The sequence below is a fragment of the Equus asinus genome, unplaced genomic scaffold, assembly GCF_041296235.1.
Source record: "Equus asinus isolate D_3611 breed Donkey unplaced genomic scaffold, EquAss-T2T_v2 contig_1, whole genome shotgun sequence".
NCBI lineage: Eukaryota > Metazoa > Chordata > Mammalia > Perissodactyla > Equidae > Equus > Equus asinus.
The window spans coordinates 980,316-1,006,706 of record NW_027224738.1 but is presented as its reverse complement, the minus strand read 5'-3'; the positions used below and the strand labels follow the sequence as shown (position 1 = coordinate 1,006,706).

At 49.9% G+C, this 26,391-nt stretch overlaps 1 protein-coding gene across 1 annotated transcript; it reads left to right on the top strand.

Moving 5' to 3' along the window:
- Positions 1 to 22,532: 22,532 nt before the first annotated feature.
- On the top strand, positions 22,533 to 25,975 carry LOC139042849 (ral guanine nucleotide dissociation stimulator-like). The gene is made up of 7 exons (XM_070503418.1): positions 22,533 to 22,559; positions 23,338 to 23,406; positions 23,850 to 23,924; positions 24,511 to 24,543; positions 24,921 to 25,042; positions 25,248 to 25,339; positions 25,674 to 25,975. The coding sequence occupies exons 3-7, from the start codon at positions 23,907 to 23,909 to the stop codon at positions 25,733 to 25,735; spliced, it is 327 nt and encodes a 108-aa protein (XP_070359519.1). The 5' UTR covers positions 22,533 to 22,559; positions 23,338 to 23,406; positions 23,850 to 23,906; the 3' UTR covers positions 25,736 to 25,975.
- Positions 25,976 to 26,391: the final 416 nt, after the last annotated feature.

The window sequence follows — 26,391 nt, the reverse complement described above, 5'->3', positions numbered from 1 at the left end:
TGCATAACAAACACAGAGACAAGATGGTCCTCTCTGCTAAGTTCAACCATAAAACCTGGACAACCGTAAAAGAAGAAATTTAGTGAGAACTCTGAAAGGTGGTAAGAAGAAGGCAAACTGACTTGGGACTTCAGGACTGGAGGAACAACACAGTGACAGGGTGTCTTACTCCCCAACTTTAGAAGGAGACCCAGATTCAGTAATCTCAGATCCTGATCTGCCAACAGAACTCAGCCCAGATAGGCTTGTCCTCCTCCAGATGTAATGAGTCTCAGGAACTCTTCCGAATTAGCACAGCAACACTCCCAAGGGGGTCTTTGGAAAGTGTCACTAACAAAGAAACCAAGAGAAGATTCTCCTTCCCTGTCACCCATGAGACTTTCCTGCTTCCCCTGGAGGTACCAAGCCTGCTGGGCAGCAGCAAGAGGGACTTTGCCCACTGGAGGGGACAAAATGACTTCCTCCTAGGTTTTTAGGTTCTGTGGCTGCTCTGCAGATTAAGTTTGCGTGAGACAAATTAACAAAAGGAAATAAATTGATTACACAGTAATTTGACTATGGCTTGAATTTCATAAAATATAAGACTCAAAAAGGTAGCCAGATGATTCAGACTTTTTTCAATTTTTACCAATTTATTAAATTAATGTTTCTCTAATAAACACTAACCGCCACTTGAGTGAGGTTCATAATCATTCTTGTGATTGTGTTCACAAATTAGAGACAGTTTACTTACCCCTACTGCTGTGAATAAAATCAATTTTGTCAGTGCTGTTGGCACGTCATAACTGAAAATTCTGTAAAGTTGAGATTTGGGCCTACAAAACGCAATTTAAGAGAGTAGGTAGGTCTTGACAGTAAAGACAGCATCAAAAGCTTCATCCAGGCAGTTTGCTGTGACAAAACTTCAATGCTATCATACATCGCCTGGGATTTCTTCAAGGTCTTTTTCATTCCTCTGAGAAATGATGATTCACTTCCATCCTGCTCTGTGTGCTGCCAGCACTTTTTCTTTAATTCACTGGAAGATCAAGACCCCTCTGTAATTTCTCCAGTCATAACTACATTTGAATGTAAAAGCAGCCCACTAAAAGGTGAGGCAAGACAAGTCACTGTGATAACTCCAGCTTGGGGTCCATCTTTTGTGACAGCTCCAGCTGGAAAGTGCACGTGGATGTCTGTGTTGTTAAGATCAAAACTTCCAGAAGCACAGGGCAGATGGTATTTCTCGGCATTGCTGCAGAGTCTGATAATAGCAAGATGAGCAGACTCTTCTCATGATATCCCCTAGCTGAGCAGTTGGAGTTAAATGACCTTCGCCATCCATTCAACTTGCCTCCACAAATATGATTTCTCCACCTAAGGGAGTCCAAGCCAAACTTATTGCCATTCCTGGTTGACTCAATTGCCCATTTTATATATCTGGAGCCCAAAGTTGTCTTTTGGAGCATAGAAATCAATCAAAATTGGCATTTCAGGTGGTAGGGCCAAGTAACTGCTGTCATTGATAGATTCAGATTTTGCGTCTTCTAAGATGTTTTCTCTGTAAATTTCTTTCTCATTCACATCAAAATGGCCCAACTTGACTTCCTTATATTGTTCTTTTCCCACCTTCACAGCAACAGCTGGGCAAATGGCCCCAAACCAGCTATCCAGAGAATGACCCCCTGCCTCTCTGGCACACCTGGTGAAGATGTGAAGAGGAGTAACCTGAGAGATCTGAATCTGCTGAGGACTCAGCCCATGTTGTTCCAGTTGCTTTGGGATCAAGTGCTTGCTGGCAATCTATCTTCTCTTGTGTATACCCTGGCACCTGAATGTCCTCATTCTGTCCAAGAAGACAGGTGGAGTAGTAGCAGTGGTATTGGCGATAGTTATTAAAATAACTTGGGAGAGGTTAAAGCCCACATTTACAGAATGATTTGTGAAGCTATGGTTTTGTTCATGATCCAATACCTCAAGCAGAGCTGCTGCAGGATCACCTGGACACAATTTTTTCTAATTTGTTAACCTCATCTAATAGAAACACCAGATTGTTAACCTCAACGGTCTTCAAGTCATTGATTTTATGACCAGGTATACTGCCAACATAGGTGTGCCTGTGTCCTCCAGTGTCAGACTATTCACGTTCTCATCCAAATACAATCTTGTGGAAGTCTTGATCTAGAGTCTTGGCCACAGAATTTCCCACATTGTTTTGCCAACTCTAGGAGGGTCAGCAAAGCAAAGAATGGGCCCTTCAGATTGGTTTTCAGCTGTTTGACAGCCTAATATTCCAACATTCTTTCCTTCAATTTTTCAAGGCAAAATGCTTATTATTCAGAAGAATTTAGGCTTCTTGAATGTCTGGATGGTCAGTTGCACTTTTGTTCCAGAAAGTTCCACCATAAATTCTAAATAATTTCTAATCTGAACATATTCTGGCATTGCTTGCAGCATTTTTTAAGTCTTTTTCTCTTGTTGACACAGATCTAATGGGCTTCTTCTGACATATTGGATGCTCACTTTTTTTTCTAGCATGACAATATCATGATTATCTTCTTCCTCACGTTCGTTTTTTAAAGTACCTAGGATGGTGTCCAGCCCGGTGGTGTAGCAGTTAAGTGCACACGTTCCGCTTCAGCAGCACAGGGTTTGCAGGTTCGGATCCCGGGCATCGCTTGGCAAGCCGTGTTGTGGTAGGCATCCCACATATAAAGTGGAGGAAGATGGGCACAAATGTTAGCTCAGGACGAGTCTTCCTCAGCAAAAAGAGGACGACTGGCAGCAGATGTTAGCTCAGGACTAATCTTCCTCAAAAAATAAAAAAAATAAAGTACCTAGGATGTTTGAAATCCTATTGAGGCATATTCACATAATGCATTTATTATCATCCTTCTCGCTTTTTCTGTTTTATTATTATTATTATAATATTTTTAGGAAGATTAGCCCTCATTAACATCTGCCACCACTCCTCCTCTTTTCGCTGAGGATGACTGGCCTTGTGCTAACCTGCATGCCCATCTTCCTCTACATTATATGTGGGACTCCTGCCACAGCATGGCTTGATGAGTGGTGCGTAGGTCTGCACCCAGGATCTGAACTGGCGAACCCCGGGCCACTGAAGGAGAACATGCAAACCTAACCACTGTGCCACCAGGCTGGCCCCAAGTTCTCTGTTTTTTTAAAGCAATTTCAATTCTTGCATTTGTTTCACCAGCAGTGGTATCATCATCTTGGACAGTTCTTCCAGAGTCATGGTATCTAAAATTTGGAGCATTTTTGTTGCTTGTTTGGATAAGTGATGTCAGAATGTCTAGTAAATCTTCCCTAGGAGAACTGTCTAAAAGACATCTCAATTTAGCAACTGCAGGGACAGGTATATTCAACATTTCAATCAATAGTAGTTCATTTTTGTAGAACTCTTCTGATAATTCTCCAAGTTTCTCTTTAGTTTTACAGGTGTTGAAAAATTCCTCAAGGCAGCCCAACAGTTCCACTTTAATGACAGGATATGACTTCTCTTTTAAATCTGCACCATCTGCAAACAGCACAGGCGTGTGGTCAACAAAAGTGGGTGGGAATTGGGCCGGGTACTGCCCACAATCTGAACCATCAGTGCCACGGCCCCAAGCCTGTGCAGTGGTGGCAGATCCTGAGTATTGCTGGCCAGGTAGGTCATGGTGGGGATGAGACTTAGGATGGTGCTCTGCAGCCCTTGAGCAGGCAGCTCCACACCAGCTGCCAGTTGCAAGTCCAGTCCACACTGGGTGCACATGGGGGAGCTTGGAAGCAGGAAGCCATCTGGGTGAGCAGCAGCAGGAAGTGGCTGAAGAAAAATTATGGGAAAATGAGGGGAGAAAATGCATAATAAATACAGCTTGCCTTGTTATGCAGATAAATCTCTCAGCTAAAAAAATTCTCTAGGGGTTGGCCTGGTGGTTCACTGGTTAAGTGCGCATGTTCCGCTTCGGTGGCCTGGGGTTCCCCGGTTCTGATCCCGGGTGCAGACATGGCACTACTTGGCATGCCATGCTGTGGCAGGTGTCCCACATATAAAGCAGAGGAAGATGGGTGTGGATGCTAGCTCAGGGCCAGTCATCCTCAGCAAAAAGAGGAGGATTGGCAGTAGTTAGCTCAGGGCTAATCTTCCTCAAAAAAAAAAAAAAAAATCTCTAGGGGCTGGCCTGGTGGCACACGGGTTAAATTCACACATTCTGCTTTGATGGCCTGGGGTTCACCAGTTCAGATCCCAGGTGCGGACCTACACAACACTTATTGAGCCATGCTGTGGCAGGCATCCCACGTATAAAGTACAGGAGGATGGGCACGGATGTTAGCTCAGGGCCTATCTTTTTAAGCAAAAGAGGAGGGTTGGTGGGGAATGTTAGCTCAGGGCTAATCTTCCTCAAAAAAAAAAGTCTCTAAGAGTCATTCTCTTTCTGGTGCAGATGCTTTCACTAATGGAAATTTCCTTTAGAAACATAAATTTCCTTTCCAAAGAGGAAGTCTATCCTTCATTTAAAGCAGTCAAGGTGGAGATCAAGAGTTTTTCCTGCATCTGCTGGCTCTCGATTGCTTTTGGCTCCAAATAATTTGTATGTCAAAGTACCATACTTTGGGCATCTTCAGCATTCCTTCAAGAAGAAACAACTTGTTCTTGGAAGTCTCTGTCTCCTCCCCAACCCAGATGCACTCAAGCTGTTAGGGGCCAACAGCAAACAGGGTTCTGCCTCAAGAAGCTTTGGGGAAGCCTCTTCACCCTCAAAGGCCTGAGACACACGAGAGGGATAGATCACTGCAGGTTCTTCAGCCATTGAAAATAATATAAACAGTTCCATTCTCATAAATTTAACAACTTGAAAACAAGGAACAACTTACCAAAAATTTCAAACTAACAAAACTCAACCAAGATGATAGTATTTTCCTCAATCGGGCGCTGCTAGCCAAGCTTTTTGCCACAAAACTCAAGACTTGGATTCATGCGACACACCTGAAGAAAGCACAAACTCTGGGGGGAACTGCACATCATTTGGTGACTTAAAAATAAAGATTTCTCCAAATGGAAGCAGACAGTATCTGATGCGAAGGTTTCCAAGGTGTCTGGACCAGGTCTGTTGGAAGTTTGTCTGCCAAACCTTTGAGGATGACATGACACTTCAGATCATCTCCAATGCCTATGATCTTGATAACATGCAAACTTCAGGTAAAAAGTGCCAGAGAGTTCTCCCTCCTCTCACTCCGTGTTCCTCAAATGTGGCCACAATAGGTTTCCAATCTGTGTGTTTTTCCTCCAACCTGGGACATGACTCCCAGAGAAGCTCCTTCCTGGCCTCGAGGGACGAGAGGCTACTGAAAGTGGAAAAATCTGACTGCAGATCAACAGTGCTTTCAGAGAAAGATGGCAATCAAAATGGGGACATGTGAAAGTTAATAAACGGAAACGTAGTTGAAATAGTGTTGGAAGGCTAATAGAGGGAGTTCTCATGCCCTATGTCAAAGGCGCAGTGCAACAGGAAGAATAAACACATCCTCTTCCTGACCAGTCAGAAACTAACCCAAGGAGAGACTGTCACAACTCTGCCGATGAAAAGCCACTGCCCTCAAGACTGTGTCCAATAGCCCCCACAGTTTTCCCCACTCTGAGATAAAAGAGCTTCTCCTCTCTTCCTTGCTGGGTGCTCCTGCATGGCTTGCCATGGTTGCACACTCCAAATGGCTATTCTTTGCTAATCCCAGATAAACCAATTTTTGCCAGAGAAATAACTGGCTGTCTATTTGTTTAAGGGCAAGACTTGTTAATAGGCAAGAGATGGAGAGAAAACATTTGATACAATCCAACTCCTGTTTGTCATAAAATTTTCTAGCAAGTTTGAAATAGATGGAAACTACTTTAACTTGTTGAAGGTCATCTACAGAAAATGCACAGTTGACTTCATGCTTAACAGGGAAAGACTAAATGATTCTCCCCACAATAAGGAACACGGAAAGGAATACCACTTTCACTACTCTTATTCAACAAAATACTGAAGCTTCTGGCAATAACAGAAGTAAAGGAAATAAAAGCCATAGAGTTTAGAAAGGAAAAAATGTAACCATTCCTAGTTTCATTGTTGTCTGTGTAAAAAAACTCTGGGAATCTACAAAAAAAAAAAAAATCAGAACTAATACATGAGTACAAAAAGTTCACCAAGTACAAAGTATAAGATCAACACACAAAAGACAATTTTATTTCTACAACTAATGATGAACCTGCAGATGATAAACTTGAAAATGCTGTATCATTTAAAACCACTCCGAAGAACATGAAACATTCAGGCATAAATTCAAGAACATGTGTACAGGATCTGATGCTGAAAATTATAAAATACCGATTACAGTGATTAAAGAAGATGCAAATAAATTGAGAGCCTTACTATTGTCAAAGACAAATGCAGCAGAAATTAGTTAAAGTGGTGAAAGCAGATTTTATTCAGTAACAGCTGACAGAAGCTGAGCTGCGCTCAGATTTGTAGGGAGGTGAATCTAGAATTTTAAAGACGGAATGAAGGAGCAGGGTTCAGGGGCTCAGTAGAGTCAAAGAAGTAAAAAAGTACAAAGGTTGGTCAGTGTAACTGTGATTAGACCCACTGTGTTCGTTACTTTGCAGTTATCAAAGTTAGGATTCTATCCTCACTCAGAAGTTGAGAGAAAGAGTCTCTATCTGTCTTAATGATCGTATTTCAAAGGAGTGGCTCTTAGGTCCTTTAGAGAATTGTGAGAGATACATATCTACAGTTGTAAGCCCTCTTTAGTAAATACTCTAAGAAGGGGGATCAGAGGCCTATAATTGGGTGTTGACTAAAATAAATAGCAAATTTTTCTGTCAGCTTTGAGCTCTCAGGAAGGCATTTTAATGGTGGGCTGGAGTCATTCCGGTTACACAGACTTATGCAGCTAGAAGCCACGCCAGAGTTTGGTTGAGTCTCCTCCTGGTGTGGGGGTTTGGAAGGAGTTGTTATGTGCTGAGAATTCTGCAGTCCTCACCATGTTACTGGATAGAATAATGAGGACAGGTCTCAATTATCCCCAAATTGATCTATAGGTCTAATATTATTCTAATAAAAATTCCACCACAGTTTGTAGACAGAGACACCTTTTTCTAAAATTTATATAGAAAGGCACATAGCTGAGAGTAGCTAAAACAATCATGACAGGAAGAATAATGCGGCAGTAAACACTTTAACAATATTTAGTATTGCCTTGTACATACTGTAATCACAGCATCATCATTTTCATTGTAGGACAGCTACATAAATCAATGGAACAGAGTAGAGAATCCAGAAATGGACCACAGAGTTATACCCTAGTGATCTCTGACACCAAGAGTGAACCTTAATGTAAATTATGGACTTTGAGTGATAATGATGTGCCTATGTATGTTCATCAATTGTGAAAAGTATACTACTCTGATGAGGGGTATTGACAACAGAAAGGTTATGCATATGTGGGGGCAGGGACTATATGAGAACACTGTGTATTTCATTAAATTTTGCTGTAAACGTAAAACTGCTCTAAAAAATAACATCCATTGATTTTTTAATAGGCAATGCAAGAATACCTTGTAGTGATTAAACTGGTCATTATTTTAGCTGTGATGGATACAGAAACTTGCACATCTGATAAAATTGTACAGAACTAAATACACAGGAACAAATTAGTACAAGTGAAACTGGAGAAATCTGAATAAGATAGTGGATTGCATCAATGCCAACAAGCTGGCTGTGGTATCGTCCTATAGTTTTGCAGAATGTTATCATTGTAAGGAACTCGGTAAAGTGTACACTGGAACTTTTGGAGTTATTCCTTACAGCAGTGTAGAATCTACAATGATCACACTATAAATTTCAATTAAAAATAGTTGGCAAATGGAAAGTCAGTCTATGTTTTAAGTTAGGAAGTTTCATTAAATGGTCAGTCCCATTACTTTATAAATTGAATACAATGCCAATAAAAATTTTAACGAGCTTTTCTGTTGAGTTAGATAAATGATCCTACATGGAAAAAATAAACGCATAAGCTAAGCTAGGAAAATATGGACCAGGAAGAACTCTGAGGGAGGAGCTGGTCTATCACACGTTAAAAATATTGCAGAGACTGTAATGCGACAGGAGAGGATTGTCGCATGCACAAGAAGAGGAGAGAAGGGAAAGGGAGGGGAGAGGGTGGCAGAGGTCAGGGGAGTGGGGGAGGGGTGGCCTGATTGGAATTTGTTGACACGGGGAAGCTGGAGCTCACTAAGTAGAAGGCAGGCATCCTATGTGATGGTTTAGGGAGCACATGTGGCTTTCTCTGGCGGTCCTGTGTTGAAAGCAGAACGAGAGTTTTGGAAACTGGCAGTTACTGACCAAGTGCTGACTGTTCTGTGCTGAATGCTGCAGGGGCTGTGATTTGGCTTCTTGGGATGTTTGCTTCCCACGTTGGGGGGTCAGAGTTATACTGTCATATATGATCTGTCCTTTGTCCATTTGTATATTCAGTCTCAAAAAAACAGTTGGTGCACAAATTCATCAGTTAGCTCGTCATTAAAAAATAGTCTCTTGGAAAGTTAAACCTTCGAAAGTTAAAAAGATGAAAATGGTAAAAAGATGAAAGATGCCAAATAAGTTTTATAGATAAATATGAAGAAATTGAATAAGAATCTCAAAATAAAATGTCCAGCAGTTAAGTGTATTTACTTGAGAATATATCATGCAAACTATGTTTCAGTAGAGTGTCATTTTTATTATCAGCATAGGAGAAAAGATGAGTTATGGAAGGGATTCTGCTCATGCTCAGTTATTTCCTTTACTTAACATTAAATCTTGAATAAAGTATAATGTCAAGCTGACTCATTTACTCCTTCATTTTAAAAGCTGAAGACTATTTCCTTGGTTTTTAAATAATGAGGTGTAAAGGAGGGGGTGAGGTGTTGAAAATAACTTCCACTGAGATTGACAGTAGCAATTGCTCTTGATTTTTTTGAGAGTCGTGGGGTCACCCATCAAAGCAGGAATGCTATTTATGTTCAGAAATTAAGAATCTGAATTTTATTAGAAATTTTGACTTTTATGCACCCTCAAAAAGTAAACTTAGGAATTTATTTGAATTTTTAGCTCTGTTGAGGTATGAGTAATAGACAAAAAATGCACACGTTTTCTATATGTGTATTGATTAGTTTGGACATATGCATACACCCATCATATCATCCCCACAACCAAGTGCTGAACACATCCATGACCTCCAAAACTTTCCTTGTGATTTTTGTGTGTTTTTTTAAGCTTAGGAATTTCATGGATTTTAACCTAATGCTCAGATAAAAGAGGGAGAAGATGAGGTGTACGTTGTTTCATTGTGGTACCTTAAGACATAGACTTTCAACATACACATGACTTCTGAAAAGCAACATTTATTACTTTCACAATGAAATATTTTCTCCTATTTCCTTCAAATATATGGCCTTCTTATTCTACCCCCCACCCACTTCCTTTTTGAGTAGGGACTCAGGAGAAATTTCCAATGGTACTAACAAACAGGGTCCAAGGGGTGGCTGCCCCTCAGCCCTGCAGGCTTTTCCCTTGTGAGAAGCGACCACTTTGCACATGTGTGAGCCAGTGTGGAACAGGACAGAGTATGTCTGCAGACTGGTTCAGCCTGCTGAGCCCCTTTGCTGCTTCTAACCTATGGCCACGAAAAAGGCTAAATGGAGGGAAATTAAACTTTGATGTGTTGATGATTGAAAAGGGAAGTGCCTTGCTCTCTAAGGGATAAAGTCATTTGGAGGAAAATCAAATAACTATCATAGTTATTTTTTCCTATCTTATTTTTCCGCTGAAGCCACTAGATATTTCAATCTTTCTGACTTCCTAACAGAATCCAGTAGTACTTTCCTTTTCTAAGGCCAATGAACTGTTATGTAAGGGGGTTCTCTTGCTTTTTCCAAACCCTCCTGGGATTCTGTTTATCTACTGTTCGTTTTTCACCCCCTGCTTTTCAGATTGCTTTGTTCACTGTCCTTGTCAAATAAATGTGGCTCATTAAAATAAGCAGCATTAATATGTATCTCTTTCACGGCATTTTATCTAATAAATATGCTGAAGATTTTCTGTATTCTGCATGTGAATCCTTTGTTGAATATTGGAACTGGGACAATCTCTTCGCATCCTGTGACTTGCAAATTCCCTCTTGTAATGTGTCTTATGATGAACCGAAAGCCTAAATTTTAGTGAATCCCAGTTTACCGATATTTCTTGTATGGAGAGTGTGTGTGTGTCTTCTTTGAGAAGTTTTTTCTACCCTGTGGTCCCGAGGATGTTTTCTTATGTTGTCTTCTAGAAGTTTCATTATTTTACCTTTCCCCTTTAGGTCAAAGTGTCCAGGAATTGAGTTTTGTGTGTTGTGAGGGTAGGGCTCAAGGTTTCCTTTACATCCATATGCCCGTCTCTACGAGTAATAACAGGCAGCATTGGGACAGGTGGACACAAGCCTGGGAGTTAGGGGTCCTGTATTCTCAGCCTTACCCTCCCTTTAAAGCACCCTCTGAACGTGGGCAGGTGACTTTCCCAGTTCTCCCTCCTCTCAGACTCCTTCCTTCCTCTCTTCCTCCTATCCTTCATTCCTCCCTCCCTCGCTCCCTCCATTCTTTCCTTCCTTCCTTCCATCTATCCACCCGAGCATCTGTCCAGGTATCAATCTGTCCAACTGTCCTCCTGCCTGTTCGCCGGTTTGTCCTTCTTCTCTCCTTCCATCCTCTTTCCTCCCATGTCTCAACTTCTCTTCCTTGTCTTTGTTCTTCCTGCTTTCCCTGTGACCCTCCATTTGTCCGCTCTTCCTCTGTCCATCCAGGTATCCCCTCTATCTGTGCCTCTACCTGTCTCTTTGTTGCGTCTCTCTCTTCTTCAAGCACACTGTCTCTCTTGGGTTCATCTCACTCACAGGCTCGAACATCCCTCTACTCACACAATCCCTCCTTCTGTCACTCACATTTATGGCTCACCTGTGAATGGTTGTCCTGGGACAGCCACTGTTGGAGTGCAGATGAGCCTGTGGGGCTTCACCCACTGTGTGGGGTCTCTGTGTCTCCCAGACGACAGCCCTTTCCACAGCTCCTGAGCCGGGCAGCATGTTCCTGCCTACTTCCTCATTGCTTGAGCAACCAGAAGCCACCACAGGCCTAGGGGGCCCCTCTTCCTTCCCCAGAGGAGCTCTCCAGCCCCACACCTCAACTGACCAATTCTTACTGGGCAGCTGGGAAGCCGAGGTGTGCAATTCTGCTTTGAGGGCAAGCATGCTGATCACAAGGATTATAGCAATATTTCAATCTGATGCAGCCCTCAGAGAGCCCCTGGTCTTGTGAAAGTCACAGAAAATTCTAATACAAGGTGGGATGTTTTGAGGAGAAGCACCTGGCATCCTTTGGGTTGGAAGAGCTCTCTGGAGGAAGTTTTGCCCAATTGGGGTCTTTAAGAAGGAGTAGGAGTTATATAGGGAAATAAGGTGTGGAGCGTGTTCCTGGCAGAGGAAATTGCATGAGCAATGGCCCTGTAGGCAAAAACAGCATAGTGTATGGGAGAAGTGACAGGAATTTTGTTTGCCTGAAGCACAAAGCCTAACTCAGAGTGAATGCATCAATGAGGCTGAAGAGTCAGCAGGAGCCAGATGTGCAAGGGCTTTGAGTGCCAGGTCAAGAAGTTTGAACTTAACCCTGAAGGCCTTAGGGAGCCACGGGTGATGCTAGAGCAGGAGTGTTCTAGTGAGATCTTCATTTCAGAAAAATGCTTCTAATGTTCAAGGCAGAGAACATCCTTTAGACAATGCATCCAGTGAGCATGTTAGGGTGTTGGTTCCGGTGAGAAAAGATAAGACCTACCTGGGACGTGAATGAACAGAAGGAATGCATTGAGGAGCAATCTGTGGGTGCAGTTGGTGTTACCGGCAGGGGAGGGAGGAGGAGCTGAGAGATATGCTGGCTTCAACTTGGATGAGCGCAGCATTGGGTGGTGGTTCCACTGGGAGCAAAGGCAACAGATGATACTGAGTTCAGGCTTCTGATCTGGTCTCAGCCCAGCTCTCAGTGATGGCCATCTCTCTCCCTCTCTTCTTGCAGCCAAGGGGCACGACCTGAAGGCCCTCACACTCAACTCCACCATCTCCAACATCCAGTATTTGACAGACATGAGCAAGAGCTCAGCCACATTGAACTCCACTGAGAGAGTCCTGCAGCACCTGATGAGACCCTGGTGCCAGCAGCTCCCGGCAGGATGAGTCCCAGCCAGCCGCACCCAACCTGCTGTCTCTCCTGCTCGTCCTTCTCCTGCCTCCTCCCCTGCTTGGATCCTTGTTCAAGAAGAGCAGCCTGGGCCCCTTGTCTTGGGCTGTAGACTGATCTCCCTCAGGGAAGTCCCTTTTCTGAGCATTTGAGAGTCATGAACACTTTCGGTGACCACCCCAATTTTCACCGACTCAATTTGCTCCAATTTTCACTGACTCAATTTCCACTGACTGCCAATTTGCTCCTCCCTCCCTCTGGCCCCCATTATCAGAGGATTCAGGACATCTCTCTAGAGTCCCCACATTCCTCTCTCCCCGGGCCTGCGGAGGAAGGGGCAGCCTCCAGCATGGAAGCTGCCTGCACCTACCACCCTGACCCCATGGCTCATGATGGAGAGTGTGACAGAGACCCCATGTGACAGAGAGCAGCATTCCTGGGTGCTGAACCAGCTGATCCACCATGTCACCCCGAGGGGCCTCTACTCCCTGCTCAGGGACAGCCTTTTTGTCAGTGGTGAGTGTTCGTGCTGAGCTGGATTGACAGTGATCGTTACTTATGCCTGTTCTGCTTTCTTTCCTCTCTAACACGTCAGCCCAGGTTCTGAGTGGGGGACACAGAAACCACGTATGTAAACAATTTCAACTTACAAATGGAGACTATGTAAATGGATTTGTTGATCCCAATTAAAAAAAAATGTGAACTATCTCACTATTAATTTTTATATAGATTGCCTGGACAAATGGTAATATCTTGGTTATAATGGGTTTACATATACCATTAAAAATTAGTTTCACTTGTTTATTTTTAGTTTTTTAAATGTCAGTATTTAAAAAAAGTTTAAATTTCATTAGATAGAGTGTGAAATTCTACTGTTGGACAGCACTGTTCAAGACTTGAAAATGAAGCCCAGAGAAAGTGGTTAGGGACAACTTTTCCAAGGAAAGAAGTCAATCTGACCCACGTGGCAAGATGCAGAAAACAGTCTCATACACACATACATACACACACACACACACTTAGAAAGCAAGACCAACATCATAGAGTTGAACCACTACTTCTCAAGTGGCAAGAGGTTGCAGTCCTACATTGTTCTAAGTGGACGAACCTCAGGAAAGGAGCCAGGAGTCAAGAAAATTTACCAATCAGGAAGATCTAAAACCAGAGAGTAAAGGTCAGGATCTTTTGTGAAGTTCCCAGCGGTGGATTCTGTTAGAGACTCAATACGTTAGTGAGAACTTTGCAAGAAGGGTTGTTACAGAACTCACCTATCCTTTCCTATGTAAAAATACACAAGTTTTGTAAAGAATACTAGCTCCTGCCAATCAACGAAAAGATGGTAGAAGACGAATATCGCCCTTGTAAATCACTCCTGGATTAGTGAGCCAGTCAGGGAACAGATGACAGTGGATTGAGCTGGACCTCACTAGGCTGATTCTGACTTCATGACCATCCTGTGGATTGTCTCATGCCAGGAACTCTAAAACATGCTGTCCCCACCACTCTTTTGTCACCAAGGTCCACCAACCAGACCTTGCTGACAAATGCCCTGGCTGGGCCCCTTCTGACCACACCTGGAGGACTCTCCACAAATCCTACTCCGTCACGGCACTCTTCCACCTGCCACTGGCCAGGGAGGCATTTCCTCCAAGGCTGACACTCTGTGTGCCCAGCTCTGGGAATGACACGTCTCCCTCAAGTGAAGAAAAGGATCTGAGTTCAGAGCCTGTGGGCTGCAGCCATTAGGACAAGGCCTGGGGTTTGCTGCCAGACAGAAGAGAACCTGTGGTGGGTGTGGGTTCCAGGGTTCAAGAAGCCCCCGTGATTCCTGGATAGAATCCCAGAAGATGATGCAGGACGGAGGAGGGATGCTTGCGTGTGATTGTGCCTGGGAATGTCCATAGGGAGGCGGATCTGCCATTGGTAATGCCTTCAACAGTGTTGTTCATTCATCGATTCATCCTGTCTCAGGGAGTGCTGTCTACATCCTTCCAGCCCCTAGTCTCCCGTCTGGAGCAAACAGACAGCTTCAGAAGAACATTTACATTTCATTTGTAATGTATGCGTACAGGGCATGCAATGTGCTGGATGTTGCAAGTGTTTTGAAACATTAACTCCTTTAGCACTCTCCATATCCTCACAAATTAGGTACACTTATCCTTCTTGCCAACAACAGATGAAGAAACTGAGGCACCAATGAGGTAAGTACTTTGCCCTCTACCAATATCTAGGAAGTGATTGAGGTGGAATTTGAACATAAGTTGTGGCTCCATATTCTCTGCTCTTAACCATCTTCTTTGCTCCCTATGACTTCACACCATGAAGACGTTGGCTCAGTGTATCCATTTTCTTGTTACATCCTGTAGCCCCACTCTTTGATCTCTGTCTGAAAAAGATGCTATTCGCATCAAAACTGTTGCACATACACAACCAAAATGACTTCTCCCCATATCCCATGTCCTGGAAAATACATAGAGAACATTTCAAGACATTTCTTGCCCAGTCTGGGAGTGCTTCTGGGAAATCCCACTGTTCCTCTAAGAAGCCAAGGGCAGGCTGGGAGCTGTGTCTTAGGGGAAAGGTGAGATCAGGAGATACTATGGGGTTACAAAATGGATGTGGGACCTCAGCAGGAATTGACTTCAGGATCTGGTGGTGTTTCAAGCTGGGTGCTAATTTTCTGGCTTTGGGTGTAGGGGCTGGTGCCGCATTCCAGGGAGAGGCCAGTCTCCCTGAGTTCTTGGGGAAACCAGACCCTTGAAAGCAAGGGAATGAGAATTTCCTTTCACAATGGACTTGGGAGGGGAAACATTCAGCCCAGAAGAGACAGTCATGATCCTGAGGAAACCAGAAGAAGCTGCCTCCTCGTCCGCCAAGCAGAAAGCCCTCCTTCATGGACTCACTTTATCCAGATGAGACCAAGAAGGAGGACATGATGATATGCCCTTGCAGGTGGGAGACCTGTGACAGTGGAGCCTGTGCCTGGGAGGCTCTGAAAGGCATCATAGGGGTGACATTTGCTGTGAGCAGGGTGCCAGATGAGAGGCACGCCTGCCTGTGTCTGGGAACAGTTTGAGTGTCAGGGGGAAGGCACCGCTGGCGCAGAGGCTCACAGGAAGAAGTGGGTCTGACCAGACAATGTCCGAAAGAGGGCAGTGGAGCTGGAAGGAGCCTGAGAAGAGAGAGGAGGGTAGATGGGGACAGGCAGGGCCAGAGGGCAGGAACTGGCAGACTGTGCTTTTCCCGTCGCTCTCTGATGACACTGCTGTAAGACATTGCACCTAGAAAATACAAATCCTTAACATCTCACAAAGTGTGTGTGCCAGGAATGGGGCACAGCTTAGCTGGGTGCCTCCGCCTCAAGGTCTCTGTGAAGCAGGGGCTGCGGCGATATTGCGGCTCGACTTGTGGAGGGTTTGCTCCCAAGTTCACTCACATGCATGTTGACGGGGTTTGTTTGGACTGAAAGTCTGAGTTCCTACCTGTCTGTTGGCCAATCATTCCCTCCGTTCTCTCCTATGGAACATCTTCATAGGACAACTGAAAGCATGCACACTTGCTCCCCCAGTTCCAGAGATATAAGATGCAGAGAGAGAGAGAGATGGAAACAGAAGGAGGGAAAGACGGAGGGGACTAAAGCCAATGAGTAAGAAGGAAGGGCCAGGCTTTTTGTTCTTAACCCTGGGTTGCAGGCCATCCCATCACCTTGGCTGCATTCTATTCAGAAGGCAGTTCCTGACCACTTGTGGTTCCACAAGGACGTGCACAGCAGAAGACAGTGAGCACCAGGAGCCATAGTGGAGACTGCCCACTACATAGGCCGACACGAGGCATTTGGGTCTGATTCTAAGTCAAACAGGAGACCTTGCAAGGTTTCATGCCAGTGAATGGAAGTATCTGAATTTCCCCTAATTTCCACCTCTTAAAGGTGCAGACCTGGAAATGAGGCCCAGAGGGGCAGTGACTTTCTCAAGGTCATAGAGCTGGAACCAAGTCCTGTTTTGAGGGGTACTCCACACTACATCCCACCCCTTCTTGTCATTCTTTAATCTCTAAGTGTGTGCATCAGACACATGCAAACCAGACCACAGGTGTTGTCGCTATTGTCTGTTCTACACTTGAGGATGTCCCAAGGGAGCTATTTCTGGCCTCGCCCCCATCGTGCAGGTTGGGTGATTGAGGAGGCCCTGGGAGGCCCATTGGCATTTCCAGGACACAGAGCTTGTAGGAAAAAAGAGGTCGGAACTCAGCTGCATGTCCTCAAGCTGGAACCCTGGTTCCATCTCAAGGTCCTGTGTTGGGATCTGTGCTGGCTATTTGTGTACAGTTCTGGAGGTGACATGGGCAAGGAGGGTGAGCAGCCAAGATCCCAGAGAGGTTTTCGGTGGGTGTGATTGAAGGAAGGGGCCCAGGTAAGGGAAACTTGAGGAAGTGACCTCACTTCCTTGAAAACAGACCCCAACAGAACTTAGCACACTGGTCTCCAGGCGCCCACATTCTAGACATAGCATCCTATTGAGCCCACTTGAGTGGCGACACTGAAGACAAGAGGATGTTCTCCTGCTGTCTCCCGAGTTGTGGAGGCTCTGGCTTCAGGAAAGCCAAGAAAAAGAGCCTTTTCAGTCACTATAGACACTGGCTTGGCCCTCACCTGCACCGCCTCTGTCCAACTGGTAGGAGGAGCACTCAGGTAACACAGGGAAAGCCAACAGGGTTAGGCCACAACTGGATGCCACCTGCACAACAATTTGAGCTTCCTTGTGTGTCGGAGGGGAGTGAGAGATGGACGGCGGTGCTGAGCGGGGACCCACCCTGGGCAGGAGCCATTTGCTCGGTGTTGGAAGCCTGGCAGTGTGTTGTGTTCCCAGCCTAGGTGGTGGCTAGCAGGATGGGAGAGTGGGTGCTGGGAACCAAGCTCCTCTACCCATAGGTTAGTCCCGAGCCCTCCAGGTGTCATCTCATTCCCTCCCTGGCTAGAGGTCTAGGCAGATGCTGCTCGGTACCTGATCTGTGCGGGGGTTTCCTCCTGTGGCCAAGTCGAGGCAGGCCCCTCAGACCTCCGGGCCCGGCTCTCGGGCACTGTCTTTGCAGAGCTGCACGCAGGAGGTGGTGGAAGAGCTGGCGGATGGCTTCGGGTACTCCATCTCCCTGGACAGGGACCAGCTGCACCGCGCCACCATCAATAACCAGGGCTGCTCTGAGGTGAGAGTGGGCACGGAGGGGTCTTCCCACCCAGGCCCCTGAGATGACCAGGGCAGGCCCAGAATCCAACCTCAAACTGCCGTTCTCCTGGGACCCTAACAGGGCTGTCCCCCATGAGTGTCCCACAGTCCCATTCCCAAAGGAATCTGGACTTCCGCTCCTCCCCACCAGCTGCATAGGAGGGTAGGAGGGCACTCTTTGCATTTTCCTAGGAAGATTAGAGAAAACGTTGATGTCATTGTCGCTTCCCAATAGGCCCTGAGTATCTTTGAATTTTGCCTTTTTTTGAAAATGAAACCTCGATAACAAGGGTCTCCAAACTCCCTTTAATGTAAAAGAAATAACCATCAGCGTGTTTGAAAGTCAAAGGGATTCTCAGAACGTGTCACTGCCCTGTACACTGTTTCCATACCTGGGAGGGGTGAGGTGGCCACATAACATTTCCCTCCAGGTCAGGGTCTGATGAAGCCTCAGGCAGTCAGAGGGGATGTCCCTCAGCCCTCACTTTGGGCGGTTCTCAGTTCTGAGCCACAGGACCTAGAGAAGCCACTTGGCATGCCAAAGCCTCTGTTCTCCTCTCTAGAGAGGGGTGTCTGTTGAGGATTCACTGGGCTGGTGCTCTTCACAGAGGGAGCTCTGTTGTCCCTCAGCGAGCAAATGGCCTTGAGGGAGATCAATGTGGAATCCTTCGCAGGACCAAAGTCAGATTGTACTTTGAGAGCGCAGAACTTTGCTGAGTTGGGACCCCTGGCTCACCTGTCGCAGATGTCTGGGAGGGGCTAGGATTTCCTGGGTCAGCTGCAGACCCCGATAACACTGGTGGTTTGCAGTGGTGACCCTGACTCTGTGTCCCTCCTCGTCCCACCCAGAGTGAAGATGAGTCCACTCTGTCTGTCACTGAGGCCTGCAGGATGCGTGGCCTCCAGGCAGGCATGATGCAGAGGCTCTCAGAGACTGTGCTGCTAGCCTTCCCCAGCAGAGTCCTCTGCAGTGTCATCACCTCCCTCTGCAGCTACTCAGGCTCCAGCACAGCCCACCAGGTGCTGGACCAGCTGTTTCCCAGGTGACTGCCCACCTCCTCCTCAGCACAGTGGTGACTCTGCCCACTGCCAGCTGTGTGTCTTGCCTTGGGAATGTCACCGCATCTCTCTGAGCCTGAGTTGGCTCCTCTGAAAGGTGGGGTGGCAGAGGATGAACTTGCTAGGCTTCTCCCAGGGATGAATGGGATCAGCCCTCCAGGTGCTGCCCTGGTGCCCGGCTCTGCAGAGAGGGTGGTGGGCCATGCTGTGGTTGCTGGTGGTGATTATTTCTCTGTCCCCCACGGAAAGTAGTCTTCCTCTCCCTTCACTGGCTTGTGGCTTTTTGAGTTTGGAAAAGCACCTGGAGAGCACCCTGTCAAGGAGTTTGAGATGCCATCCAGCTGGTCCTGGTGCTTGTCCTTGGTGTAGCCACTTAGGGATCTCTAGGGCCACAGAGGGGACCCGGCCCACTCAGACACCCGGGGTGGTTCTGGTTGGAGATCATTCAACAATGTCTATGAAGGACCTACTCTGAGCAGGACTTCTGGACACACTAAGTGTCACTCAGTGACTGAAGCAGACAGCCTCCCTGGCCCTCCCCTCTAATCTGAGAGTCAGACAGTCACACTTGACATCATTCACAGGTCCCATCTACCCTCCATCCCGGGCGATGCCCTCATCCCCTTTGGGACACATGGAGGCAGCTTGGCCCAATGCGTGCGGGATGCTGGAGGACAGGACCACCTCCCAAAGTGAGTGGTCTTTGGGTCGAGAAGGACGGCCTCCTGTCTCTAGCAAACAGGGTGCAGGGAGAGGATGGAGGCTGTGGCCGGGTCAGGCCTGGGAGAACCCTGCATCTCACCCATCTTGTGATTCCCATGGGAGGGCTGAGTTCTGGTGGCTTCCACTCCGGCAGGACTGGACTCAAAGAGAGCTGTGCATGGGTCCCAGGCCCCTTGAGAATTGGAAGGGAGGCTGGGCTGCGTTGTTCACTAGAGACCCACTCCCAGCAGAGTCCCAGCCCCTCCTGCCTCCCTTTCTCCACATCCACCCCTTGTGAGCACCACCGCCAGGTCCATAGTTGGAGGTGTGTGAGCAAGCTGCTCCCAAGTCTGCTGGAGTCTTCATTCCAGTGGCCCACATTCATGCAGGGCTTGGGTGGGCTGTGTCCAGACCCTTGGGGAGGAGAGTATCGGTGGGAACAAGAGACTCTCACAGACTCTGTGTTCAGCCTGCTGGATGAGCAGGCCTGCCACAGCCAGGACAGCCAGCCAGGGCTCAGGGCTGGGATGGGGCCCTCCTCTGGAGGGGGAGGGTCTGGCACAGGGGCACAGATGCTAACATGAGTGCCTTGGGAGGGCAGTGTTTAAGGAAAGGCCAGGCCACTGACTCTCTGGCCCATCTGCCTCCACGCAGTGCTATCTATTTCCTGCTGGGAACCTGGCTGGGCCAAGGGCAGGATTGCAGGGAGCCCCTGCGGTTTCCCTCTTGGACCCTGCAGCTGGCCACTCTGCACGTCAGCTTTGGTGGCTCCCACATGGAGGGCCATGCCTACCTTCTGCCAGGCCACCTGGAGCATCTCAAGGCCATTGAGGCCGAACGGAAAGGTGAGGGGACTGGAGTCTGGGAAGACTGTCTGTGTTGAGGTTCATGGGCTAGCGTTCCCTTAGAGGCAGTGGAGCCCTTCCTATCTTTGGAAAGGCATAGAAACTGTCAGGTGTGTGGGTGAAACTTTCTCTTTATCCTCCTCCAGAGCAAGCTCCAAAACTCCTGCCACTTCCAGAGCCAGAGCCAGTGCCATCCCCCGGGCTGGAGCCAGCTGCACCTCCAGTCTCACCACGTGTGGTAGAGCTGGAGCCAGCAGCCCCTGAGTCAGCCACTCCAGGACCAGAGCAAGGGCCATCATTAAAGGCAGCTTCAGAGCCCAGCTGCCCCTGGGCCGTGACCACCGAGGACCAGCTGCGGGAGGAGAAGCCGAACATCTTGGACTTCCCTCCCCAGCTGGTGGCAGAGCAGCTGATGAGGATGGCTGCGGTGAGCAGAGGAGCTCGCGGGGTGGGTGGCCCCTGCCTTCCCGGTGCCATGAGCCGCCCCACACCTGCCATTCCCTGCTCGGGATTCCGATGATCTGGGTCCAAATCCCTGCTCCCTCCCTTATCAACACTGTGACCTGGGCAGCTTTCTTTCTCCCCAAGCCTTCGCTGTCCCCTAGCGAACAGGGGACGGTAGAGACGGACACTCAGCACCTGCTGTACAGGGTGGCTGTGCCGATGAATGAGGTGGGAGAGAGTGGAAGGTGGGCAGATTCTGGCCCTTTGGTGGGGGATGGGCACTCACTGAAGTGCTGCCAGGTCCTTGGGTGGATCCCCCATCTGCGCAGGTGGCCCGGACAGCCTCAGCACTTACCAGGAAGGTGATGTGTATTGACTCCAGTGGAGACAGTCAAACAAAGCTGGGGGTTGTCCCTGCCTCGGGGGGAATGTGCATGGGAATGGGGAGTGGGACCCGAGGGGCACTGGGATGGGTGGATGATGGCCCTTCTGGTGGGCATGTGTGGGCTGCCTTCTGGAGCTTGGAGGAAGTGAGACAGGGCTGGGAGCAAATGTCCCCTCCCTTCCCCACAGTCCTGAGTCCGGGGTCATCCTGGACTGAGTGCATTCAGACAAAACCCAGGGACTCCCACAAGCCTCAGGCCACATGCTCTGCTTCCTGAGCTCCAGTTCTGATCTCACCCTGCTGGGCCTATGGGGGACTGTGGACGCCGAGCTGGGGTGCGGCAGGACCGGGTGACACTCCGAATCTTCTGCAGGAGCTGTTCAAGACGTTGGTGCCCGCCCACTGCCTCGGCTCCATCTGGTCCGAGCGCGACAACAGGGAACGAGACTACCTGGCACCCACCGTCCGTGACACTGTGATGCACGACAACACCGTGGCCAATTGCATCCTCGTCACCTGCCTTGGGGACGTGAGCATGACAGCACAGGACAGGGCCAGGGTGGTTGAGCTGTGGATCAGGGTGGCTGAGGTAAGCCTTGGCACGCCCTGTCTGGATGCGTGAGAATTGCCTCTTGTTTCTCTGCTCTCAGGATTGAAGTCTGGGGTCTTAGTCCCTGGACTGTCCCTTGACCCTCATGCCAGGGCCACGTTGACCTTGACTTGAGGTCCCAGTGGGGACAAGCTCACTTCCTCCCTTGTGCTGAGCTACAAATCCTTGCGCCTGGCAGTGTTACTCGTCGGGGGGCAGGTGTGCCCTCCCTGGCTTCCCTGGACATGTGTCTCCTCCAGGACAGGGGAAGTCCATGAGGGGACAGAAACCAGAGGCAGCAGAGCTTCAGCTCCCCCTCACAGCTCCATCTCTTCGCTTCCCCAGGAGTGCCGATGCCTCGGGAACTTCTGTTCCCTCCACACAATCCTTTCTGCCCTGCAGAGCCCTGCCATTGCCCGTCTCCAAGACACCTGGGGACAAGTTTCCAGGTGGGTAGTGGGTGGTCTGCTCTCCAGCCAAGCACCATGAGGGTGAGGTGGCCCAGGCAGCCTGATTTGGGCCGGCATGTCCCCCAAAGTCAGCTGAGAGCACCTGGGAGACAGCGAATGCCGGGCACAGGGACTGACCTGGGTGCTGGGTCTCTGAGTCTCTCAGCGCCCTTCGGCCAGCAGTTCCGTCCCAGGGATTCATTTCCTTCCAGACCAGATCCTGGCTTGAGCCCAGGTGGAGATTCTCAGGTGTTTCCTTTGCAGCAACAGAAGCCTCTATGCAGCTGAAACCAACACTGTTCCAAAGAGATCTGTTTGGGACATCTGGGAATGGAGGCCCCAAGGGACAAGAGGAGAGGCCCCTCCGCAGTCCCATGGGGACCTTAGAGCTCAGAGCACCCCAGAGAAATCCCTCATCCAGGTCCCAGGCAGTTTGGATCTGCTGGGTTCTCAAATAAATGGGACTTGCCTTCAAGCATCCCACAGTTTTTCTTGCTTGCTTTCTTTCTTTCTTTCTTTCCCCACCCCGCAGGGAGAGTTCTCGAACCTGGAAGAAGTGGGTCAGGAGAGAGAAACGCGTGAGCAGGGAGCTGCTGGTGCAGGTAACCTGGAGGCTGGAGATCTGGAAGTAGGCCAGAAGGAGAGGGGAGGGGGGCATCCCGAGGGGATCCTAGGAGGTGAGGCTATGGCAAGGCTTGGCCCAGGCTGGGGGTCAGAGAGCCCCGTGAGGGTGGGGCAGGCCGGGGCAACTCGGCCAGGTCCCCCAAGACACCCTGCCCTCCCCCTCCCTGTCTGTTCAGCTGGGGTCTGGACACACCCCTGGAGTCCAGAGGTCGGGGCCTTGGTCAGATTTGGAGCCAGGGCTGGGGTGAAGGCAGCGGGGACAGGGCCTGTAGCTGGCACGGGGAGCGGCCTCTCCCAGTGGGTCCTTGAGCCAGTCACTGCCCCTCTGGGGGCCTCCGTCTCCTCCTCTGGGAAGTGGAGGGAAATGATCAGCAGTGCAGGCCTCCCAGCGGGGTGCTACCATCCAAGGGAGGACAGGAACGGGAGGAGATTTGTGCCGGCTCCTCCTCGAGAGGTGAGGGGAGAGCAGTGATGACACGCAGATGACTCTGAGTCCTCAGGAGACTCCTGGAAGCAGGTGACGTTCTCCTCACACTTTTCAGCTGAGGAAAGAGGGCCAGGGAGGCCTGGGCAGGCCCAAGGTCACACAGGACTGAGTCCTGGAGCCAGGACTGGTCTAGAATCAGAGCACCCTGGAGGTGGGAGCAGCAGAGGCAGCAGGGGACTGGAGCCGATGGCCAGGGTCTGAGATCAGGGGCCTTGGGGGACATGCGGAGGGGAGTATGGGCGCACTGACCCTGTCCTCGGCCCCGACAGGAGGCGACCTCCGTGTTAAAGACTGCAGAGAGGGCCCGCCAGGGAGCCCAGGAGAGGCAGCGGCAGCAGGTGAGGGTGACTGTGGGGGAGGGGCCCAGGAGTCAGAGGAGAGGGGGCTCCCCCTCCCAGCTGGAGACCTCCCTCAGGAGAGGGGCCTTCCTCCTCAGGCGAATCTGCTGTGGCTGCCAAGCATGACGGGCCTGCAGTGGCAGTGAGCAGGAGGAGGCCTGGAAGGGCTGGCAGCAGGGCAGATTTGGGGTGGGGAAGGGCAGGGGCCACTGCCCCTGGGAGGGGCCAACAGCCAGCCCTGGGACTTGACTGATGGAGTTTGGTGTTCCTGGACGGAAGCGGGGGAGGGAATTGTGTGTGTTGGGGTGTCCCGACGATCCTAGGCTGCTCTGTGTGGGAGCGTGGGGTGGGCAGCAGGCTGGGCTGAGGGGTTTCAGGGGAAGGTTCATGGGGGCACCTGAGAGCGGGAGCTCATCACCATGCCCATCCCGATGGCGGCACAGGGTGTCGTCCCCTCCCTGGTGACGTTCTTCCGTTCCCTGGAGCTGCTGGACGCTACGATGGAGGATTATGTGGAGGTGAGTGAGCCTGGAGGTGGGTCCGGGGGCTCAGGCTCCTGAGGGTGGGGAGGAGAGAGTCCTGTCCTGAGCCCTGAGCTCTCTGCGTTTGGCAAAGGTCCTCTCAGCAGGGCCTCCAGCCTCGTGTGGGAGTTAGGGTGTCAGGCCCATCTCCCCAGTGGGTGATGCAGGCTCTGCATAAGCCACCGTCCAGGTTCCCTGGGCTGCTGAGGCTCAGAGCTGCCTGACTGTGTGGCCGCAGGAGGTGGTGTCTGAGCTGGACTCAGCCTCTCCCTCTGGCCCTGCCAGTGAGGGAAGAGAAGTCGGGCCCCTCCCAGTCAGGAAGTACATCAGAGGCTGAGCTGTCCCTTCCTGCCTGAGGCCTGAGTCTCCCCACGTGTCATCAGAGAGGGTTGGGTCACAAGGTCTGTTGCCTCAGTTGCTCTGCGCCCCCTGCTCTGGAGCCCAGAGACTGGCCCAGGTCCAAGTCCGGGCTCTGGATGGGCCTTCCCACTGGCAGTAGTGCAACATTGCAAGAGGTGTGGACGGGGGCTAGTGCTGGCCCCAGGGGGCTGTTTCTGATGGACTGCGGCTGTCTGCTTTCCAGGGCAATGTGCTCAACTGTCGGAAATGGAATGAGGTAAGCGGCTGCGGCCTCCCGGTGGGGAGGGTGGGGGTTGGAAATCAGAGACCCCCCCGCAGTGGGCAGGACCCCCTCTGGCCCAATCCCCATTTGGATTGGGACATTTATTTGCACAGTTCGATATACAGAGCTAGGGATCCTATGGCATTGGCGGGTGGGGGAAGGGCTGGCATCAAAGACTCCTTCCTGGAGGAGGAGCTATTTTGGGCCAAGTGTGAGAGCAGGCAAGCCCTGACTGGAATCGCAGGGAGGGAGGGTTCCCAAGTGGGCAAAGGCCCCAGACTGGCCCCTTGCCCCCTTCCTCACCCCCTCCACGAGCCCTGCAGGGTCCCCCACTCAGGCCCTGTGGGCATCCTGTGCTTGCTCTGTCCTAGCAATTCAAACTGATGGACGAGATCGAGCTGCTCCAGGAGGCTGCAAATCTGTACACCGTGCAGCCCGACGAGCACTTTGGGGCCTGGTTCCAGGCCGTGGAGCCCCTGAGCAAGGAGGAGAGGTGAGTCGGGTCAGGAGTTGGGGGAGGGCAGGGCAGCCTCTCTCTGCTGACCAGCTCCAGAGCCCATGGCCGTTGCTCCATGGTCAGCCCCTGATCCGATTGCATGGCGACCCCTGGGGCCCTTCGACCCCAGCTGCTGGCAGGCTCCAGGATGCACATGTGATGTGTGGCTCCTGAGAGCTCCCAGCTCCGCTCTGTCCTGTAGCTACAGCCTGTCCTGCCAGCTGGAGCCCCGATACCACTGGGTCAGAAAGATTCGACTCTTCTTCAAAGGCAAGAAGAACCGCTCAGGCCAGAGTGAGTGTCCAGACCGGCAGTGGCTGAAACCATGGGCTCAGGAAACATTCAGGCTGAGCGTGGGCCTGGGGAGGCAGACAGCTGGCCCTGGGTTCCAGCTCCACTGCTGAGCAGTCCCGTCCTGGGCGATTGCACTCACGTTTCTGGGACTGGTTTCCTCCTCTGTGAAGTGGGTGATGCTAAATATCAGCCCCTGTGTCAGGGACAGATGGGGTGCTCTTGGCTGACTGAGCACTGAGCACAGGGCTGGAGCACAGAGCGCAGTGGGGGCCGGGATGGGGTGTGCACTGTGGTTCCAGGGCAGGTCGCTCAGGAAATGCCTCTCTTTCTCCAGACACCAGACCCCCAACCAAGGGCCCAGTGGTGGTGGTCGATGACCCTCCTGAGACCAGCTGAGCTACAGCGGGGACACAGCATTGACACTCAGGGTGCACAGGGCCACCTCCCCTGATTCTGATGAGGAGAACTTTGTGATCCGTTTCTTGGGGTCCCCTGTTGGCCACGAGAGAAGGCACCAACCCCTCTTCCCCCTCCCCCCTTTTGCCCAGCACCTATTTCCCTATTTGGCGGGGCCATATTTTGTTGTCAATGGTAAATGCTCCGTTTGAGTATTATATTAAATTGTTGCTTCTTTCTAATCCTGGGAGTGGAGGTGTGAGTCTTTCGCTCGCAGCGCTCATGGAAACCAGATCCAGAAACTCACATTCCTCCTCGAATTTAGAAATCTCCCAGAGTGAGCGGCTCAGTTTATGTGGAGAAGGGAGAAGTGCCAGTCCCCTCCCTGGCTACTGAAGGACTTGCCCAAGTGCCCCTCCCGCCGAGGACAGGATCATTGCAGTGTGGTTCACCCTGTCCAGGAGCAGAGATGGCCCCTCCGACCTCTTGGGACTAAGCGGTTGGAGGCGTTTTCTCAGCCAGAGCCACAACCACTAAGCTGGGTGTGTCTGTCAAAGTAGCACGTGCCTGTCCCTAGCACACGTCCTGCCCAGGACAGTGGCTGCCTTTTGACACTCTGCCGGAAGAGGGAACATTTTCCCGGTTTCTCTTGCACA

Coding starts and splice junctions, on each gene's coding strand:
- LOC139042849 (XM_070503418.1), top strand. Junction 24,544..24,920: donor ACTGTCGGAAATGGAATGAG/GTAAGCGGCTGC, acceptor GCTCTGTCCTAG/CAATTCAAACTGATGGACGA. Junction 25,043..25,247: donor CCCCTGAGCAAGGAGGAGAG/GTGAGTCGGGTC, acceptor TCTGTCCTGTAG/CTACAGCCTGTCCTGCCAGC.